The 14,654-nt window shown below is 36.5% G+C and overlaps 1 protein-coding gene across 2 annotated transcripts; it reads left to right on the forward strand.

Moving 5' to 3' along the window:
• Nucleotides 1-3,990: 3,990 nt before the first annotated feature.
• On the forward strand, nt 3,991-10,177 carry LOC104879705 (uncharacterized). 2 transcript variants are annotated; one of them, XM_059739699.1, is made up of 2 exons: nt 3,991-4,367; nt 4,683-10,177. In XM_059739699.1, exon 2 carries the CDS (start codon nt 8,171-8,173, stop codon nt 9,623-9,625), a length of 1,455 nt encoding a protein of 484 aa, XP_059595682.1. In that variant the 5' UTR covers nt 3,991-4,367; nt 4,683-8,170; the 3' UTR covers nt 9,626-10,177. The 2 variants fall into 2 exon arrangements, with proteins under 2 accessions (XP_059595682.1, XP_059595674.1); XM_059739691.1 differs by having other exon boundaries at nt 4,696-10,177.
• Nucleotides 10,178-14,654: the final 4,477 nt, after the last annotated feature.

Below are 14,654 nucleotides of genomic sequence, written 5' to 3' on the forward strand. Positions count from 1 at the left end.
CACATGATGGTAAATCATGCAGTTTATCAACCCATTAGCCCTGCACGTACATGCCATCTTATCATACCCATCAACTCTCTAATATGCTTTTGCCACGTTTAAAAAAAAAAATTAGAGGAGAAGAAGACACATTTCAAAATTTGCTAATTCTTGGATGGATTCCCTCCTGAAATACAACTTTATTACAGAATTAATTATGAATAATTACATATCCTAGGTATTTCAATTGGATCTCATGGAGTTGTGTTTGGTTGCAAGGGCATGGAGTAGCAGTCAACAAAAAGGCATACCATTTTCATAATATCAGAGCTAGAGCTAAAGTGGAAGTGGGGGAATGAAGGAGAAAGAGAAGAAGAGAAAACAAAATTGATGTGGAATGAAATTGACACTCAAGAACAGAATGAGTGGAGAAGGCACTAGGATTGACTTGGAGGAGAAGTGGGATTGACTTGGACAACTGAAACAACCCATATGGCCAATGTCAACCCATATCATCATCAAATTTCGCAACCCCCCTGAAACTGCAATGGGCGCCTTGTATCTTGGAAGTCTTGTGGCTTCCACATGCGAATCTCCCTTTTATGTCCATTCTGTAGGTTATTAGTCACTCCCCCACTAACATTCCCACCATGCTCTCCTACCACTCATCAATTTCTATTACAGTGGTTGACAAACATGCTTACTTCTTTTTCAAATTTAAACTTAATTAAAATTCAATTGGAATCTTTATTTACATTAGGCACGTCTCATGTGATTTCTAAACAAAGAACCAAATTTGTCAATTAAAAAAAAAGGGGAAAAAAAGAAGAAGTGGGGGCCTGTGATGGTGCCAAGTGACACCGTCTCACACCACATTATAAAAGGGCAATATGACCATACGAGCGGTCAGTGTCCCACAATCCCAACGGGGCCAGAGGGAGGAGAATATAAGCTTGACTTATGCTGCTTATGGATCTTATTTCAAGCTTCTAATGTGGCGGTCCAGTGCACTATGGGCCGATATAATTTTCATAGTCCCTTCTTTTTTCTTCTTCTTTTTTTTCTTTTTTTTCATTCTGGGCCCAAATTTGTCTATCAACTTCGGTCCAGCACCATGCTGCATTTTCCCACCAAATGATTTATAATGGCGCCAAATGATTTTGAAGTTAGAAAAAATTATTTCTTTTAATTTATTATTTTAAATTAATTTTGATTTAAATTAGTATTATTAAGTGACAAGTTTGAAGAAAAAGAGTTGCATGAATTTGGGAAGAACAAAGAGAAAAAAGTTTTTTTTTCAATAATTTGTATAAAATTAAAAGAAAAAAAATTTCACTTTTTTTTATAGGGAGAATTATCCTTAAGGGTAGGCTGAGAAAAAAAATTACTAAAAAGGGTGGGTAGATTTGATAATTCTTATGAAGGCCTCATATTTTTATTAGACCAATTTACCCTGAATTTCTCAAATTCATTTACCAATTGAGAAGTACATCTTCTTTCCTGACAATTATAAAATATAAGTACAATACAAATGCAATATAGTTATAATAAAAAAATATTAACATTACGATACATTACAATATACCAAAATGATAAAATATGGAATTCGTTTTTTACTGAACTAATGTTTCTAGGTTATCATGTTGTATTTCTATCATAAAGCATCATTGCAACCCAAAATTATAAAAAGATAACAAAAATACATTATTGTAATTTCAATACATGAAGTTATTGATGGTAATCCAAATGTATAAAAAAAATCTATAAAATTAATTTTTTATATAAAAATATAAATGTACAATAAAAATACACTACAATTACAATAACATTACAATACATTATGATAACGTAAAATTTTCAAATTTTGTATGAAACTGGGCAATCATGGGTTTTTTTTATATCAAAATATAAATGTACAATAAAAATACACTACAATTACAATATAAATACAATAACATTATCATACATTACGATAAGATAAAATTTTTAAAATTTCAAATTTCTTATGAAACTGGGCAGTTGTGGGTTTTTTTTGGCATATATATGTCTAATATACAACAAATATTGTTCTTTATTATACAAAATATGTCTCAATTGATTACAATTTTGAGTTTTCAACGAAAATTCAAATATGTTCAAAAATACCCAAATAAAGTGGTTCCAAACAACCAAGAAACAACTGAGAAAATTTTTTCTTCTGCCATGTCAAACAGGTCTCAACAACAAAACTAAAGTGCAAACCTTTTCAATGGAAATCAATAATAATCATATCAAACAACCTGGAAAATAAATTAAAAATAAAAACACGTCTTCAATATGACCAAAATAATATAAAAAAATTCAAAATAATAAATTTAAATAACATTTTATACAAAAAATGTAATTTCTTTCTCAAAACCTCCTTCAATATTTCAGATCTAATATATTACATCTACATTGTTAAAATTATTTACTTTTCGTTCCTTCAATCCGATTTTTAAATTATTTATTTATTTTTTCCATAAATTGATTTTTTTTTTTTTGACATTTAAAAAAAAAAACTTACCTTTAATGGATTTCTTGCTAGATTCACACAAAAAAAACAAACTTTGTGTAAACGATTACAAATCATGACCTGAAAATGCTGGACATTTTTCCCTCTTTCCCTTTTTTCTTCTACAACACCATCGACAAGTTGGAGGTAGGTTAAAGAAAACTCTTTTCACTTTGTTGTTACTTTTTACTTTGCTATTACTTTTCACTTATTAAGGGTAGTCTTGACATTTAAACAAAATAAGGCATTTGGAGGAATTATCATAATTTTACCCTACCCTTCACAATAATTATCAATTTTACCCACCCTCATCAGTCATATTTTTCCCCAGCTTACCCTTAAGGGTAATTCTCCCTTTTTTATTTAGGAATTGTGAAAATTTTAAAATTAATATTTTCAAAAAAAAAAAAAAAAACTCAAGTAAAAAACAATGAAGTCTAAATTATTTTTTTTTATAAAATATAATTTTTCTTTGGATTGACTTCCTAAAAAAACCTAAAACTTTTTTGTAAGTTTAGTATTAACTTTACTAATTTTATTAAAAAGGCCTTTCCATTAGAAAAATATTAATAATATAAGTGAAAAAAAAATTGAGCATATTTACTTTTATTTTACTAATAATAAAACTTTACTCCAAACAATGTTAATTCAAAAATACAATTCACATATGATATATGAAGTTTTTAATATGATTTAATCAAATATATCTATATTCACAAATAAAAAAAAGTGTTTTCTACTTCTTATATCTATACTCTAAACTATGAGCGAGTCTCTCCATTTTTCCACATATTTCTATATATTTCATATAATGTTTATAAACTTATTTCCATCTAAAATATTTGTAATAACTTTCTCATTCTATAATGAAATTTAATATTATAAGAATATAGGTAATTTTGTATAATATATATATATATATTTTAAAATTATACTAATTAAAAATTTGTAACACTTTCCAACAATTTGAATGTTTTCAAAATAATTATCAACAAATATTTGAAAATATTAGTTAAAAATAGTGTTGAATTATTTTTAGGAATGAATTTCTGCTTGAAGATTCAAATATGAAAAAATAGATTTTGGGCTTATAATTATTAATGATTACTTATCTATATACAATGCAAAATTTTGTAGAGAGAAGCTTATGCAAAAAAGAGTAGAAAACACTTAAAATTTGTTATAACAAAAACTGTTATCTTTTCATAACAAATTCCCAAAATTGTTTTTTTTTTTCAAATGTTTTGACAAATAAAAACTATTTTTAAAAACATTTTTTAAATCAAGTTTGATTTTTTAGTTTCGAAAATCCAAAAATAACTAAAAATTTGTTATTTTTGTATTAGAAAAGAAAAATTAAATAATAATATGTTTTTAGAGAATAATAAATTGCTATTTTTTCTTTTTGTTTTAAAATCGAGTTGAAGCATTAGCATTGCTTCTCATAGAACTCCATTTGGGCTTTTAATCATGGCCCTATTGCCTGCATGCGTCTTATGCTTTAGCCTTTAGAAATTCTGTGGGTTAATTTTTAAAAAATTGGATTGTGGACAAGACCTGCAAATTCGATTTATCTGCAATCCGGATAGAGATTAGTTCTTACACACGGGACAAGCGAGAAAAACACTTGAACCCAAACATGGGGCTTTACCTTCCAACGGTCCCCAGTCTTGGGAAATTTGAAACTTAACTAAGAACCCGCTGCAGGGAGCAGTCTGAGCAGATCGAGAAGCAAACGATAGAAAAGATGCAATGTTTCAGAGATCCCTTGGAACCAGAAGCTTCTCGACTTCCGATTCGGCTTCTCTTTGGAAAAATGTCGCTTCTCTTCTCGACTCTCTCTCCATTAAACCAGGTGCTTACCAAAACCCTAACCCTAACGTAATTTAACATCATCCTTGTCTTGCCTTCCTTCTCGTCTTTAATTTCCTAGAAAATGAGGAAAGAAATTAATTAAGAACTTGAAAATCGTATATTGAATGCTGCTTTTGTGGCTTTATGCTCGGTTGACTGGAGGTCTATGTTTTCTCGGATTACAAACAAAGGAAATTCTGAGATTCAGAATTTTGGTTTCTTTTATTTTCCTGCATTTTCGCAGCATCCAAAATTTTTTATAAGCAATGTGGAATATGTTTTTGGTTATATGCTTGATTTAATTTGGATGGCAAAGTGTTGATGTATAGGAGGAACACTGGTGCAAAATTGTGGGGATTGTGAAATTGGGGAAGTTGTCTTTCAATTGGCCTAAGAGCGTTAGCTACAGACATTAAGCATGCTCGAGGACAAACCTGGAAATCCTGATGCACACCATTGAAGAGCCTTAGGCCCTTGGCGGTGACTTAGTTGTGCTAGAGAGCCATACAAAGACATGGTGCAACATCCATTCCCTTTGCCTTTCTTTGGCAACCCACTTATATTGTCATGATTTTAGCAACAATGACACATTATCTGGACATTGTATTTGGAAGTACATTTGCATACGGCAATGATTCCACTTTCTTGCATAGCTTTGTCGTTAGCACATTTGTTTTTCTTGACACTCCTGTGAGAAGATACATTGTTAGTCTTTCTAAAGATGACCCTACTTCTGTTTCACACGTCTGTGTGATCTGGTGTTGCTTCTATCTCTCATGGTTGTTTCCTGTCTGTTTATATGTCTCAAAATTAGTGTGCCATAGTACTATTTTTTTCTTATAAAAATGGTGTTAGTGGACCCTAAATTACAAATTATCTATTTGATATAATCAGTGTTTAAAAATGCTACTGAGGCTTATGTGTTGAGCATTGCCTCAAGATGAGGCACTGTAAATTAGCCTTGAGGCTTAAGCTTCACCTTTTTGAGGCTTGGAATCTGGAAACTATATCCTCAAGGCTGTTGGGGGCCTGGGGATTAAGCCTTTAAATATTCAATTAGTTTTAGGCCTTTGTAGGCTTTTAGTTGTTAACAACTATTTAAGTCGCTTTAGTGTATTACCAATTAGTTAATATGAATTCAGTTATAAAATAACTGAGTTTGTTAGTTTGTTATTCCTTCTGTTAGGCATAAAAATAACTCTATGTAAACATGAATCCAGAGAATAAGAAACAAAGCTTTAGCTAATTTAATTTTCACCGTTCTTTATAGTTTCCTTTCCCTACCAGTTTTCTGGCTTGGTATCACAGCTAGAAAAAAATGTCTGAATTCTCTTCTTCCTCTTCCTTCTCTAACCTTCCTTCTGCACATGGAGTCCAATTCTTTGGAACATTCAGTCATCCACTTGCAGTGAAGCTAGATGAAAACAACTTTCTGCAATGGCGTCAACAAGTCTTAGCTGCATGCAAAGGACATGGACTGCCACAATTCATCTTCAAAAAGGACTTAGCTCCTCCAGAATTTCTCAAGGATAGTGATAGAGAATTTGGCAAAATCAATGATGCATATCTTGTTTGGCAGCAATAAGACCAACTCTTGGTTTGCTGGCTTCTATCCTCCATGAGGGAAGCACTCCTCCCTCAAATGGTTTGATCAAACCCTTCATTTAAAATTTGGAAAAATCTTGAGAAGTTATTTGTTTCATAGTCTAAAGCTTGTATTATGCAATACAAGATACAACTGCAAACAACAAGGGAGGATCCATAATGATAGAATACCTCCTCAAAATAAAGAGCATCACCGATGCATTAGCTTCTGCATGACATGTTATCTCTGTTGAAGATCAAATTTTACATGTCCTTGTTGGATTAGGCTCAGAATATGATTCATTTATTGCTTCTATAAGCTTAGGATTTGAGCTTTGTTGTACGCAAGACATTGTTGCATTGTTGTTGGCACACGATAAAAGACTTGAAAACACAACATTTTAATTGATACTACTTCTATGATTGTTAATGTTGCCACAAACAATTTGAATTATATGATGAATCCATCTCAAGGAAGGAGACTTTACCATAGTAAACAATATAGTAATAATAGCCAAGCTAGTAATGTTTTTTCAGCCATTGACAAGATTTCCAGTCACATTCTCAAAGAGGAAGGGAAAAAATGTTGAAAATTCCATGGCAACACTAAGCCTTAGTGTTAACTTTGCAACATGATAGGAGATATTGTTGTCCAATGCTACTATTGATTTGATCAAAGCTTTCAAAACCTCAGCCATAATCGGATGACTACAATGTTGGCAACACCTAAAACTATGGTAGATCCACATTGGTTTCCAGACTCTAGAGCAACAAGTCACTACACACTAGATTTGAACAACTTGACTATCGAATTTGAATACGGTGGTTCAAAAAAGATGTACATGGGTAATGGTAAAGGTTTGAACATATCTCGTATAAGAGAAACTTCCTTTCTTTCTTCGCAACATGTCTTGCATCTAAAGAATCTGTGGACCCGCATTTTTTACTTGCGTCCTCACTCAATCGGCGAGACTCACTTTTATTGGTGAAAAATTAGTTTTGGAAAAGTCGGAGTTGCCACTTATTTTATTTTATTTTAAAAAGGAAAATAAAACAAGAAAGAAAACCTTAAAGAAGTGACTCCATAGTTTTTGGAAAAATGTGTCTTTGAAAAACCCGAGTCTAGGTTTGGGGATCAAGTTATCTATTAGAAAGCTACCTCTAAAAGGTAGCACCCATCTAAGCCCTATAAAGGTCTTTACTGACTAAGTTGAGGGGAACGAGACAATTAATTAGTTGATTATAGATACCTAGGTAGGCTAAGGTGATTTCAAAACTAGCATGCCTAAAAAAGAGAAATCAAATCACAATCGCAAAGGAAGGTTAGGATGCGTACTTGGACTGCCTCTCAAGTGCTATCATAATAATCAAAGTTAGTATAAAAATATAGCACACAACATGTGTTTTATCCAAGCAAATCAAGCATACATCTAAGCACCTAAAGATCACATCAAGCATAAATAAGACTCACAACAACATGCATGTTTATAAAATTTCGAAAAATAAGTGATAGAGAGCGTACTTGGATAGCATGCATGATTTATAAGATTCTTCCAAAAATGATAGAGTGGTTTAGACAAGTATAAATTATATAACATATTCATTATGTCTAATACACAGTACCAAAGCCAAAATTGAGCCAAGGTAAGTCGATGACTCAAAAAATAAATAACCAATTCAAGCAATGTACAAGATCATTAGCATGCAATTAGAAAAGGGAGCATCAAAAAACAATTTCTAAAAAATAGCTTAGAGTGGAATTTAATTACAAAAAATTTCAGGAAACAACTCCTACACATCTAGATCAACATATTGAAAGCCAAACACTCATTCAAATGACAGACAGCAGCAAAGACACCTAAAGGTTCTACAAAATCCAGATTAGATAAGAAAAAGTGACAAAAATGGGAGAGAGAGAGAGCGAGAGAAGGTGAGAGAGAGTGCGCAGGAGAGTGTGATGGTGAGGAGGGGGATGAGGGGTCGGCGCCGCGAAGCAGAAGGAAGGAATGCAAATTCATTGTGGAATCCAAGGAGTTTGAGATCATTGGGGACGAGAGGAAAGGAAAAATCCAAGTTCTCATTGTGGAGAAGAAGGGAGGGGTTTCGTCATGGGTTCGTTTGGGTTCGAACAGTCTAGGGTTGTTCTTGGAAGGTCTGAACCTCTGTATTAAGGATGAGAAAGAAGCAAGATGGGGAAGGGAGTGGAAGGAACAGGGTCGAATGTTCTATATGTCACGAGGGATAAACAAAGCAGGGGGGTTTATCCGGCTAGGGGTCTCCGATCTAGAGAGGAAGCATTTCTGCATCTTCATTCCGAGAGGCAGAAAGGAAAAGAGGGGGTGGATGACCATGGCGGAGAAGCTTAAAGAGGTGATAGGCTCTTTTGTCAGTAAATCTGAAACCCAGGAAGGAAAGACTATGGGGAAAATTGTTGGGGGGAGTTCGTATGCAACAATAGCAAAACGAGCTCTGTTGGGCAATCAAAACACGATCGTAGTGAAGGTGAGAAGAGAGGAATCGATGGGATTACTGAAGAAGTTAGAACACTGTGTTGTGGCGAGTAGGAAGGGTAACTTAGGGGGAGATGATGATCTTGAGAAGCTGGGACAGCTTTGGGCAAAATTGTGGGAGCTTAAAGGCAGCTTAGGGTTGGCTAAAATGGAAAAGGGAAGGTATCTACTGGACTTTGAAGACTTGGAAGAAGTGCGTCGTGTTGTATCTTCTGGGAATCGCACGATGGAAGGAGTCCAGGTAGGGCTGGATTTTTGGAGTCCGAGGAGTGGGTGCTGGACAGAGGAGGAGAAGGCAAAGGAAATTTGGGTGAGATTATTTGGCCTTCCAGTCTCGCTTTGGAGCCCAGAGATTTTGAAGAAAGTGGGGGACGAATGCGGCGGCTTTATCACAGTCGACGAACAAACGAAGACGTTAGGCGAGCTACAGTGGGTCAGAATTTTAGTGAGAAGAAGAGGCGATGCTCGACCGAGTGTTCTGGAAGTCGAGGTGGAGGAGGAGGTCTACGAGGTATCATTATGGTGGGAATGCCGTCCGGTGATAAGGAGGTCTTCCAGACAAGCAGATGGCGATCGTAGCAGCGAGGTTGGGGGTGAGGAGTCCTCACGCACGGAGAAGCGAGTGACGAAGGGGTGGGTGAGCGGGAGGTTCGAGAACCTGCATCCGTCAGATGATGGGACGGGTGAGCAGTGGTCTGATTCGGGTCGGGCTGTATCCAACGTACCCCGAAGCCCAATAATCCAGTCTTGGGTTCAATCTGGTGCAGTGCACCACTTAAGCCCAAATGCCAGCCCAAAGGAGTTAAGAGGGGTCGGTGGGCCTGGGCTGAAGAGTGGAGTAATGGGCTTAAAAATGAAAGGGTTGGCTGCAAGTCCAGAAGCAGGCCCGTCGCGTAGGCCTGATGAGGTGGGCTGTTCCATTATAGGCCCAGTCTCGCCATCAAACAAAGGCCCAAATGCAAAGGGATATGGGCAACAGCCTGTTATAGGTGTAAACACAAGGGAGGGCCCATCTTCTCCATCAGCAGGCCAAGACCACAATATTCTTCAGCAGAAGGACTTACTGTTGACGGGGCTTGATCCAGGTAAGTCTCATGCGCCAGAGCCTTTTGTGGTGTGGGAGACTGAGGACATGAGGAAGTTAAATGGTGTGGCTAGGATATAAGACGAGGTCCAACTCCGTTTAGATTTGAAAATATGTGGCTTAAGGTTGAGGGCTTCAAAGAGTTAGTGCGCAGCTGGTGGCAAGGAATTGAGGTTAGGGGCAGTGGTAGTTACAAGTTGGCTACGAAGATGAAGGAAATCAAACAGAAGTTGAAAGTGTGGAATAGAGAAGTCTTTGGGAAGCTGGAGAGCAAGAAATCCTTAGCCTTGCAGCAGGTGGAGTTTTGGGATAGGGAGGAAAGTGGGAGAATTCTGACTGTGGAGGAAACAGAGCTTAAGAAAGAAGCAAAGGATAATTATAGGAAATGGGTGATTATGGAAAAAACTCATTGGAGACAGCTTTCTAGGGAAATATGGCTAAAGGAGGGGGATAGAAATACGGGCTTTTTTCATCGTATGGCAAGCGCTCACCATAGAAATAATTATTTGGAGAGAATAAAGATCAATGGGGAGTGGCTGATAGAGGAGCAGGAAATCAGGGACGGAATTGCTAGCGAGTTTCAAAGCTTGCTTTCAGAAGATATGGGGTGGAAGGCAGACATAGGGGGCCTTCAGTTAGACCAGATCAGCCAACAAGAGGTTGAGTCCTTGGAGAGGCCCTTTACAGAGGATGAAATCTATGTGGCTCTGATGGAGATGAATGGGGATAAAGCCCCTGGTCCGGACGGCTTTACAATGACATTCTGGCAAAGTTGTTGGGAGTTCATTAAAGAGGAGATTTTGGAAATGTTCGAAGACTTTTATGTCCATAGTTCTTTCCTCAAGAGCCTCAACAATACCTTCTTGGTGCTGATCCCCAAGAAAAGTGGGGCTGAGGATCTTAGAGACTTCAGACCGATTAGTCTCTTGGGGGGGCTTTACAAGTTATTGGCTAAAGTGCTAACTAATAGAATGAAGAAGGTAGTTGGTAAGGTGGTGTCCACTTCTCAGAATGCCTTTGTGAAGGGAAGACAAATCCTTGATGCCTCTTTAATTGCAAATGAAGTGATAGACACGTGGCAGAAACAAAAGGAAAAGGGCATTATATGCAAGTTGGATATAGAGAAAGCCTATGACAACATCAATTGGAAGTTCTTGGTGAAGGTGTTACAAAAGATGGGCTTCGGGTCTAAATGGGTGGGGTGGATGTGGAGTTGTCTATCGTCAGCTAAATTTTCAGTGTTGGTTAATGGAGTGCCTGCAGGTTTCTTCCCTAGCACTAAAGGCCTTAGACAAGGGGATCCGCTGTTCCCTTACCTCTTCATCATGGGGATGGAAGTGCAAGATGTGCTTATCAGGAGAGCTGTGGAGGGGGGGTTCTTATCAGGATGCAACATAAGGGGTGGAAGTGGCCCCTCTTTGAACATCTCTCACTTGTTTTTTGCTGATGACACAATTATATTCTGTGAGGCCAGAAAGGATCATCTAACTTACTTGGGGTTGGATTTTATTCTGGTTTGAAGCGGCTTCAGGCCTAAGAATTAACTTAGCCAAGAGTGAAATCATTCCAGTTGGTGAGGTGGAGGAATTGGCTGTTGAGCTAGGCTGTAGGGTGGGGACTTTACCTTCTCAGTACTTGGGTCTTCCTTTGGGGGCCCCAAATAGAGCGCCTTATATATGGGATGGGGTGGAGGAAAGAGTGAGGAGGAGACTAGCTCTTTGGAAACGGCAATATATTTCTAAAGGAGGAAGAGTCACCTTAATAAAAAGTACCTTGGCTAGCATGCCAATCTACCAAATGTCCATTTTCAGAATGCCCAAGGTTGTTGTTAGAAGGATTGAGAAAGTGCAAAGGGATTTTCTATGGGGAGGGGGAAACATGGAGAGGAAAGTTCATTTGGTTAAATGGGAGGTGGTTTGTACAGACAAAGATAAAAGTGGGCTAGGCCTTAGAAAGCTAGCTTTGTTGAACAAAGCTTTACTTGGCAAGTGGATATGGAGGTATGCCTGTGACAAAAATAATTTGTGGAGACAAGTGATTAAGGTGAAGTATGGGCAGGAGGGTCTTGATTGGAGGCCCAAAAAGGCAAATGGGGCGGTTGGTGTAGGGGTTTGGAAGGAGATTTGGAAAGAATCAGATTGGTGTTGGGATAACATGACATTCCGAGTAGGAAAGGGCAACATAATAGGCTTTTGGACAGATGTGTGGTGCTCAGAATCTCCATTGTCTCAATGTTTCCCTCATCTCTTTGGTATGGCTGCGCATCAGAATTTGACGGTTGAGGAAATGTGGGATTAAAATTCGGGTCAAGGAAACTGGAACCTACACTTTTTGAGGGACTTCAATGATTGGGAGATTGAGTTGGTTGGGGAGTTTCTCCACTATTGAGGGGTTTTAAACCTTCCTTGGAGGAAAATTCAGTTCTATGGAGAAAAGGAAGAAGCGGTCAGTTTAGGGTTAAGGAAGCTTACAGTTTGTTGACAAAATCGGATGATATGGGATTTCCTTATAAAAGCATTTGGGTGGCAAGAGTGCCAACTAAAGTTGCTTTTTTTGCGTGGGAGGTGTCATGGGGGAAGGTGTTAACTTTGGATAGTCTGCAAAGAAGAGGTTTTCAACTTTCAAATCGTTGTTTCTTGTGTGAATGTGAAGAAGAAAGTGTAAATCATATCCTTATATATTGTACAGTGGTTAGAGCCTTATGGGATATTGTCTTTGGTTTAGTTGATGTGAAATGGGTCTTTCCAGGAACTGTAAAGGAGGTCTTAGCTAGTTGGAGGGGTTCGTTTGTGGGAAAGAAAAGGAAAAAGATATGGGATGCAACCCGTTGTGTATTTTTTGGACGGTATGGAAGGAGAGGAATAGATTAGCTTTTAGGGGGGGGGGGGGGGGGGGGGGGTTTGAATGTTCAAAAGTTAAAGAATTCTTTTGTTTGTAACTTGTGGAGTTGGGCCAAATTGTATGTAGGTGAGGAGGTGTTCTCCCTTATAGGCTTTTTAGAATGGATAGCCTCCACCTAAAGGGAGGTGATTCTTTGTTTTGTTTTTTGAGGTCTAAGCTGCCTTGTATACTTCCTGTATGCTGTACGGCGTTTTGCCTTTTTTAATGCATATCTTTTACTTATCAAAAAAAAATTAGATAAGAAAAAGTGACATGCATAAACGAATTTAAAAAAAATAATAAATGATCACATGAAATCATACAAAAAATCACACACATAGTTTAAAGTGTCTATATCACATAAAAAATGAATCCAAGGTCGGATAGTACTCAAAAATATTTTTAAAACACTCAAGCTAATCAGATGTCCATAATCCGATATGTGCAGTAGGTACGAAATTGAAAAATCATATCTCCCTCAAAGAAGCATATTTTTTAATAGTTTTTGTGTCTAAGATCAATTTCAAGAAGCCTAGAATTAAGGAAAAATATCAAATCAAATTTAAAAAGTCATCTGTTATTTTATTTTTGCAAAAGGATCTCAGGTGTCTAGAACTGGGTGAAAACAGAGCCCTCCTAAAGACTCATTCATATCTTCTATTCCGGAATTGCTTTCTAACTCAAACGAAACTTTAAATTCAAGTTCAAGAAGTGAGGAAAGTCATACAAGTTTTGGAAATTTTTTACAAATATTCTAAAGTTGTTGTAACGAATTTTAAAACTAAATGGTCAGTGGTTGAGTGAAAACTGACAGCAAGGAAAAATGTTTTTGAAATTTTTTTTTATGTGGGGGTTACATCAAGTTTTATCAATTTTGAACCCCCAATTTGTCATCCTTTGATAGTCCAGATGTACAGAGCATCATGAAATGCATTTGCTGTCATTCATTCATTGTCTAAAAGTTGGCAACGGTGAGTGAGAAACTAGAGACGAATCGGCCACCTGTACACTGGAACTGCATCAGACTTTATTGTTGCCTATGTAGATGGTTCTAGGACGTAGGCGGCAATACCATAGTCAAACAACAGTTTGCAGAGGAGAACCGGAAAATGATTTTGAAAGCAATACACGACTAGATCGCATGGTTTCGATTGGAATTGATATTGATTAAAAACCGAAGATGATTCAGCACCATCAGTGACATTGCCCTTCTCCAAGTTTAGATACTCAGAGGGGTATAACAGTGGGGAATTTGATTACATTACATGAACAAAAACTTGATGGAACCCCCACACACACAAAAAAAAAATTCAAAACTTTTTTTCCTTGTTGCCAGTTTTCACTTAACCACTGACCCTTTAGTTTCAAAATTCGTTTTAGCAACTTCAAAATATTTTTAAAAAAGTTTCAAAACTTGTATGACTTTCTTCACTTCTTGAACTTAAATTTAAAGTTTCGTTTGAGTTAGAAAACAATTCCGGAATAGAAGATATAAATGAGTCTTTAGGGGGCTCTGTTTTCATCCAATTCTAGACACATGAGATTTTTTTGCAAAAATAAAATAACAAAGGACATTTTAAATTTGATTTGATATTTTTCCTTAATTCTAGGCTTCTTGAAATTGATCTTAGATACATAAACTATTAAAAAATATGCTTTTTTGAGAGAGATATGATTTTTCAAATTCGTACCTACTGCATATGCTGGATTCTGGACATCTGATTAGCCTTGAGTGTTAAAAAATATTTTGGAATACTATTCGACCCTGGATTCATTTGTTATGTGATATACACTTTGAACTATGTGTGTGATTTTTTGTATGATTTTATGTGATCACTTATTATTTTAAAAAAATATTCATTTATGCATGTCACTATTTTTTACCTAATCTGGACCTTCTGGAACTTTTGGGTGTCTTTGCTGCAATTTGTCATTCGAATGAGTGTTTGGCTTTTGGTACCTTGTTCTAGATGTGTAGGAGTTGTTTCCTGGAATTTTTTGTGATTAAATTCTTGATGTAAGACAACCCTAGGATGGTTGCCCACACTCAAGGGTAGGTGGGCTAAGGTTTTATTTTTAGGGTGTAAGGAGAGGAACAAAGAATAAATTTTATGGTAGAGAAAAATTATAAGATAAGAAATAGAGAGAAAGAAGAAACAATGAAGAAAAAATGGAAAACCTTAGAGTCTCACTAAGGCCTTCTAAGAGTTTCACTAAGGCCTTCTAGGAG

This window comes from Vitis vinifera, chromosome 1 (assembly GCF_030704535.1).
Source record: "Vitis vinifera cultivar Pinot Noir 40024 chromosome 1, ASM3070453v1".
Lineage (NCBI taxonomy): Eukaryota > Viridiplantae > Streptophyta > Magnoliopsida > Vitales > Vitaceae > Vitis > Vitis vinifera.

Excerpts from the sequence above, each read along its gene's own strand:
- LOC104879705 (XM_059739699.1), top strand. The coding sequence starts at position 8,171 with ATGTTCTATATGTCACGAGGGATAAACAAAGCAGGGGGGTTTATCCGG.